This window comes from Canis lupus, chromosome 8 (genome assembly GCF_011100685.1).
Source record: "Canis lupus familiaris isolate Mischka breed German Shepherd chromosome 8, alternate assembly UU_Cfam_GSD_1.0, whole genome shotgun sequence".
Classification (NCBI taxonomy): domain Eukaryota; kingdom Metazoa; phylum Chordata; class Mammalia; order Carnivora; family Canidae; genus Canis; species Canis lupus.
Genome location: NC_049229.1, coordinates 36,465,485 through 36,473,031, shown reverse-complemented (window position 1 = coordinate 36,473,031; position 7,547 = coordinate 36,465,485). Strand labels below are relative to the sequence as shown.

Genomic DNA, 7,547 nt, shown 5'->3' with positions numbered 1-7,547 from the left:
TGGATCTCAGCATGGCTCCACCTCCAAAATCTTTAACAACCCATCTTATACCAGCACTTTTTCCCTCCCAGCTTTCGTGACACCTGCTCATTAACATCATTAGGACTACCAGTCCCTGGTCTCTATGTTTTTTGATCCATCAGCTTGGTTTCATTTTCTTTGCCATTCAGTTTACATACTAAGGTATATCGCCTTAGCCACCCCTGCCCCAAGAACAGCACTATCTTGAACCTTTATCTTTCCAATTCACCTGCCCTGAAGACCTCCATCCACTGGTCATGTTCAATGTTCAATCATTTGCCTTCTCTCTCCGGATGGTGGGACTGCCCTAGACAAAGCCACTCAGCATCCCTTCATGTGTCCCGGGGCAGTTCCCTCTCCCCCTCCTCTCACTCTTTTCTTTGGAGATGACCTTGCATTTTGGCACACAGAAGAAACTATTAAATCAAAACTGTCTTCCCTTGAGCTGAGCCCAAAGACCAGTTGCATTCTGCATCCATCCTCACTCCATGTCATCCAGTTTCTGAGGGGAGGTGACCCTGCTCCTGTTCTCTAGACCCACTGCTTGCTCCTGCCTTTATACCATCCAGTATCACCCATCTGTAACTTTGCCTGAACTATTATCTTTTCCCCTCAGAATAAACACTAGTCTACCATCTATAGAGAAGCCTTTCCTTTGAAATACATACTCTTCTAAACGACCACCACTTGCCTTTCTTCTTCCTCCCCACCTCCACATTTCTAAAGAATAGTTCTACCCTGTCTCCACTTCCCCTTTCCCTCACCTGGTACAGTCTGACTCCTCCCACTCCAACACCTAAACTGTCCCCACAGAAGTCAAATGCAGTGACTCCTTTTCATGTGTTATCTCACTTGAACCCTCAACTGCATTTCGCATTGTTGACCATTCCCTGTCTTGAAATATTCTCTTTTCCGGACTTTTTGGGACCCTCTGGTGTTACCTTAATTATCAGAATGAATACACTGTTGCCTTCCATTCAGGGAAGGTAGAGCTGGAAAGGCTCTCAGCAGGGCAGGGGGGCTGGCACTTTTAGGGGAGTGGTGGCTTGGCAATTGTTAGACTTAAAATCTGCTAGATTAAGTTTTGAGGAATTTCTTCCCAGAGACTAGTTTTGTATACTCTCTGTCAAGCTGACTGATGATTTGATGATGGAAGTGGCGATGGAATGCAACCATAATAATACAGAAAACTGGGATCCCTGGGTGGCGCAGCGGTCTAGCGCCTGCCTTTGGCCCAGGGCGCGATCCTGGAGACCCAGGATCAAATCCCACATCGGGCTCCCGGTGCATGGAGCCTGCTTCTCCTTCTACCTATGTCTCTGCCTCTCTCTCTCTCTATCTCTGTGTGACTATCATAAATAAATAAAAAAAATTAAAAAAAATAATAATACAGAAAACTGTTTGTTCTTTTATCTTACTGAAGAAAAGGTGTAGTGGAGACTGGATCAGATTATAGGAACTTGTTGACAATGTTGGAATTTCCTCCCTTGGGGTACAATTAGACATGAGGGAAGTGGAAGTCAAGTCATCTGGCTCTCCCTCAAGTGATCTCCAACAGCTAAAGCCTCCAATCAGCAATTATTCCATTTAATAAGATAATGAAATTTTCACTATTTTTTTAAAAAAGGTTTTATTTATTTATTCATGAGAGACACAGAGAGAGCGAGAGGCAGAGACACAGGCAGAGGGAGAAGCAGGCTCCACGCGGGGAGCCCGATGTGGGACTCAATCTCGGGACTCCAGAATCACGCCCTGGGCCGAAGGCAGGCACTAAATGGCTGAGCCACCCAGGGATCCCGAATTTTTCACTATTAAAATAATATCATTTTTAGTGTCATTTTAGTATCATTTTAAATTTAATTTTTAGTATCATTCTTGTGAAGTACAATTTGGTACTTAGCTACATGCTGTCTATTGGCTATTTTGATTCTTAGTTGGAAGTACTATATCCCCTATGAGACTGCAAATGCCTTGAGGTCAAGGGTCCTTTTTGGTCTAATTCTCTTCTGTCTTCTACAGTACTTACCATAGGGCTGAACACTTGGGAGATGCTTTTAAAAACCCTGTTGTTGAATTTTGCAAGAATGTTAACTTTGCAATTTTCAATGGGTTCTGACCAACAACCCACTGAATGCAATATATTTATTGTTCTAGATTGTACAAAAGTGTAATGTAAAAAATAGTTATTTGCATTTTATGAGCTGGAAGAGAGGCAGGAACTCCTCAATACCCAGGGAGAATTTAGCACAAAGCTGAAATGGCCCAATACTTCCTTATGTATATTGTACATGAAAGCCAGAATCCCAAGCAATGTTCCAGAGCTAATTTGGGTTTTCTTTCTCTTTACAGTAAGTCTTATAAATCCTTGTAGTTGACCTCCCTAGGCCAAACATTCCCAAAGTCCTTGACTGTGGATAGCAGGTAGGTCTTTGGGGGACCTTGGATTAGGCCTTTTTCCAGTCAGGCAAAGAATCTGAAAAGAAAAGGAAATCACAGGTAGTCCAGTGCATTTTTACCCTTGTGTGGTTTTTCCAACAAGGCTCTGAACGGCTTGTAGTCTTCGATTCTCTTTTTAAAGAGTCATTTTATTTTTAGAAAACTGTCCACTTTTCTTAGCTTTGCAGCCAGATGGTCACTCCTGACCGGAAAATCGCTTTCCTTTAAAAAAAAAAAAAAAAAATGCTAGAATTTGATTCAGGGCTTGAATAACAGGTTTACCATAGGGTAATCTGTCAGCCTTACAATGTGTGGTTAAAAGATGACGGAAAGGGGGTCCATAAGTTAACCTACAAAGACAACAGGGTGGAGAGTCACTCCCCCCGCCCCCACCTCCTCCGATAAAGGAGGGTTAATAACCTGAAATCTGCGAGCGTCCAGGAGCCAGGGCGCAAGCCCTCAGCGGACTTTGCGCTGGAGGCTGCGGCTCCTCCGAGCTCAGGGAAGACGGGCCCGGCCCTCCGCTCACTCGGAAGGCGGAAGCGAAGGTGGTACCTAGCCAGGCGCGAGCGCTCAGAGGCGGCGTGGGGCCGCCACTCACGCCGGCGGGGAGGAGGAGCGGGCTGCCGGCCCACCCAGGCGGGGAGGAAAGGCGCGCCTCGGGCTCGCCAGGTGAGGAACCAAGGCCCGCCCCGCGCACCTCTCGAGAGGCGGGGCGCGGCCGCCGAGGACCCGCAGGGGGCGGGGCCGGCCCGGGGCACCTGCGCCGACGCGGAACGGAGGCAGCGGGTCGCCTCCACTCGCGCTCACCTGTGCGGGGGCCGCCCCCCCTCCCCAGCTCACCTGGGCCGGCGGAAGCTCGAGCCGGGAGCAGCCCCCCGCCGCCCGCTCGCCCTGCGCGGAGGGGCGGCGCCCCCGCCTGGCCGACTGCGAGCGCCAGGCCGCCCGCCCGCCCGCCCGCCCGCCGCCGCCGCCGCCGCCGCCGCCATGACCTGGAGCGCCGCGGCCCGGGGCGCCCACCAGCCCGACAACACCGCGTTCACGCAGCAGCGCCTCCCCGCCTGGCAGCCGCTGCTGTCGGCCAGCATCGCGCTGCCGCTCTTCTTCTGCGCGGGCCTGGCCTTCATCGGCCTGGGCCTGGGCCTCTTCTACTCCTCCAACGGCATCAAGGAACTCGAGTACGACTACACGGGCACGGCGGGCACCGGCGGCTGCTCGGCGTGCGCCCTGGCCGACCGGGGCCGCGCGCCGCCGCCGCCCTGCTCGTGCGCCTGGCACTTCTCGCTGGCCGAGCTCTTCCCGGGCCCCGTGTACCTCTACTACGAGCTGACCAACTTCTACCAGAACAACCGGCGCTACAGCGTGTCCCGCGACGACGCGCAGCTGAGCGGGCTGCCGAGCGCGCTGCGCCACCCGGCCAACGAGTGCGCCCCCTACCAGCGCCGCGCCTCGGGCCTGCCCATCGCGCCGTGCGGCGCCATCGCCAACAGCCTCTTCAACGACTCCTTCTCGCTGTGGCACCGGCGCCGCGCCGGCGGGCCGTACGTCGAGGTGCCGCTCGACCGCACCGGCATCGCCTGGTGGACCGACTGCCACGTCAAGTTCCGCAACCCGCCGCTGGTGAACGGCAGCCTGGCGCTGGCCTTCCACGGCACCGCGCCGCCGCCCAACTGGCCCCGGCCCGTGTACGCGCTGAGCCCGGACCCGAACAACACCGGCTTCGTCAACCAGGACTTCGTGGTGTGGATGCGCACGGCGGCGCTGCCCACGTTCCGCAAGCTGTACGCGCGCATCCGCCAGGGCAACTACTCCGCGGGGCTGCCGCGCGGCTCCTACGTGGTCAACATCACCTACAACTACCCGGTGCGCGCCTTCGGCGGCCGCAAGCTCGTGGTCCTCAGCAACATCTCGTGGATGGGGGGCAAGAACCCGTTCCTGGGCATCGCCTACCTGGCCGTCGGCTCCCTCTGCATCCTCGTGGGCTTTGTCATGCTGGTCGTCTACATTCGCTACCAGGACCAGAACGACGAGGACGAGGATGAGGAGTGACTCGGGGCGCCCTCCCTGCTACCTGCCGGAAGTCCCCTGCGAGCTTCTCGGGCTAACCCGCGTCGACTCCAATTCCAAACCCCAATTCCAGCCTCGCCTCGCGTCTCCTCCTGCTGTGATGCGGGGGCCCGAGGGAGGAATTACACGAGACCGCCGTTACCCATTCTCCCCACCTTCACCGTCTCTCCAGTTGACCTTGGGCTCCTAGAGCCGCCGCGTTGGGGCGTGGGAGGGACGGTAGAGATTCCTGTTCTACTCTTGCCTGATGAAGAGCCCGAGACCCAGAGACCTTAAATAACCCGTGCAAGGTCACGCAGCCCTTCATTGGCTCCTGATTCTGACTCTTCACTGTTATCACTACAACACAGTGCTTTTCTTGAGGGGGTGGGGGAGGGGATGTCGGGGAGAGAGTGAAGCCCACAAATAACGTGCTGAGGTGCGGAGGGGTGGGAGAGAATATATTTGGTGAGTTTTAAGTCACAAGATTGTAGGTGGGCTTGTAAGACTCCAATAATTGGACACAGATTCCGACAAGATAAGGCTGGAGTGAGAGACACCCCCCCCCCCCCTCCCTGAAGCTGTGTTTTAACAAGCCTGTCTGGAGATTCCTCCTGTATTCCCTCCAATTCGGGAATCACTGTCCTGAACCAGGGAGGGAGCAAGTACAACACTGTGTCTGAGATTGGGCCTGAAACAGTGACCTGCATCCCGCTTTTCAGGTAGCGATTTGTTCGCAGGGGCAGTGATACAATGTTGCAAGTTTTGTCCAACATCCTGCCTGCAACCTAGAAAGCCCTCCATCATTTGTGGAATGAGTGGGGACAAAACTTGCTATCTCTAGAAATCTGGCATACGGATTTGCAGGACAGGGTTTGTATCAATGTATTTAATATTGGAGGGTTAAAGTGAAAAAAAAAAAAAAACAATTTGCCAAGTACGGTATAGAAACTTGAAAATGCCAAATCACTTTGCACAGCTTGGAGTCAGGGTTTTAACTTGATCATTAGACAAATGGAAGGGGTCTTCGAGGGAAAATGATTTCCCTAAAGTCTTTGTGTCTCCTGACTACTGACTCAGCCCTCCTTGTCATCTAAATTATTTTTTATGCTTAGAGAAAAAAGTTTTCCTTTATGCATACAACTGCCCTAGAGTCTAAGAAAAAAATTTTTTAAATCTGTGTTCTCAAATGAAGGATGCTAACAAATGCTAAGGAATATAGTCGTATGTTATCGAGAATCTTAAGAATTATTTTAAACTTAAAGATAATCTTATAGTCTGACTACCCTAAAATTACCCCATTGTATGTAAAGTTATTCTAAGGAATAGATTTTTTTAAAAAATTAGTTTCAGGGGTAGAATTTAGTGATTCATGGGTTGCATCTAACACCCAGTGCTCATTCCATCAAGTGCCCTCCCTAAATGTCCATCACCCAGTTACCCCATCTCCCCGCTCACTTCCCCTCCAGCAATCCTCAGTTTTTTTCTTATGATTAAGAGTATCTCTTATGGTTGGCTACCTCTCTGATTTCGTCTTGTTTTATTTACTTTTCCCTGCCTTCCCCTATGATCCTCTGTTTTGTTTCTTAAATTCCACATATGAGTGAGATCATATGATATTTGTCTTTCTCTGACTGACTTATTTCTAAAATTTCTAGGTTTTTAAAAAATCACCTCCTTTTTATGGCAAAGCAAAACAAAAACAAAAACCCCTGGTAATATTATCTTAACCAGTTTTATTTCCTGAAAGTAAACAATTACCTGGTATTCTGTTGGAACTGCCCGGTATCTGCTCTCTTTTACAACTGTTTTCCAGTTACTACTGATTTTGCTCATGCCTGTACCGTAGTACAAGACATTGACGTATTTTTTTTTTTAGTAGCCAAAGAATATCGAATCGCATTGAATAATTTACATTAATGTTATTGTACTCTATTCTAGTTTTTGAAAATTAATAATTGATGAACAGCATGCACGATCAGTGACCTGTCTCAGACCTTTTTTTTTTTTTTTTTCAGACCTTTTGTAGATATTGTGAGTTAATACTCTGCCCCACTATTTTACAGAAACCAAAAAATATTTTGGTGACTCTGGTGTACTGGCTTCTCACTTTCTGAGTGCAACACAATTTCATTGTCAGATTGCATATTGCGATGTTAAGCTATGAAAATCTGATCGTTATGTGTATGTGGATAATTTTTATTTATTATGAATGTTTGATCAAGTAGCTTACTAGCCTAGCTGTCTTTATGTTCAATAAGAGAATTTACTACTTTTTACTGTGTGGCTGAGAACAACCATGTATTTTGCTATCCTTTTTACAATATTTAGTCCATTGCTATAAAATTTTTAACGAGACTACAAAATTTAAGGTATTCTGATTCAATCAATGAATGTGGTTCCAGGCCCTGTTCTCTGGGCTTCTCAAAGAGAATAAAGGTTATGTTTGTCTTACCTTTGTTATCATGTTTGCTTAATTCTTTTGAACTATGCTCTTAAAGTCACAAACGGTACCAACCACTTTATTTGTTATTAGCAGGTTTTTATTACAGGATGAAAATATCTTTCCAAATAAGGCTCACAGTGAACTCAGTCTTTCACTGTTAACTTCCTAAGACAGAATTTGAACTTACATGAACATAAACAGTAATATGAATTAGATAATCTTCAACTATTACTTGAATTTGGTAAAATGCAGTCAATTAAAAAAAACTGTGAAAATTTATTAAAGAATGTTATTGTAGCAGTCTTCTCCATTTCTGCATTTTACTCAAATTCTAAATTGCAATTATTTGTTGGGTATTTTGTTTTTTGTTTTGTTTTTGTTTTTGTTTTTTGTTGTTGTTGGGTATTTGGACTACAAAGCCTCAAAAACTTTACAAACAAAAATATGAAGCATTTTCCTGTGATCCCTGCACTGTAGCATTTTGTTTGGTATCTCAGGATTTCGGTTGGGCTTAAAATTTCACGTTGTCTAGTAAATGCCCCTAGCTAGAACTGTGTCTTCTGGAATGAGACAGAAGCGATTGAACCTCAACAACTGG

The 7,547-nt window shown here is 48.1% G+C and overlaps 1 protein-coding gene across 1 annotated transcript; it reads left to right on the top strand.

Moving 5' to 3' along the window:
• Window positions 1-3,435: 3,435 nt before the first annotated feature.
• On the top strand, window positions 3,436-6,957 carry TMEM30B (transmembrane protein 30B). Its single transcript, XM_038544039.1, has one exon. The coding sequence runs from the start codon at window positions 3,445-3,447 to the stop codon at window positions 4,504-4,506; it is 1,062 nt and encodes a 353-aa protein (XP_038399967.1). The 5' UTR covers window positions 3,436-3,444; the 3' UTR covers window positions 4,507-6,957.
• The last annotated feature ends 590 nt before the right edge of the window (window positions 6,958-7,547 follow it).

Excerpts from the sequence above, each read along its gene's own strand:
- TMEM30B (XM_038544039.1), top strand. The coding sequence starts at position 3,445 with ATGACCTGGAGCGCCGCGGCCCGGGGCGCCCACCAGCCCGACAACACC.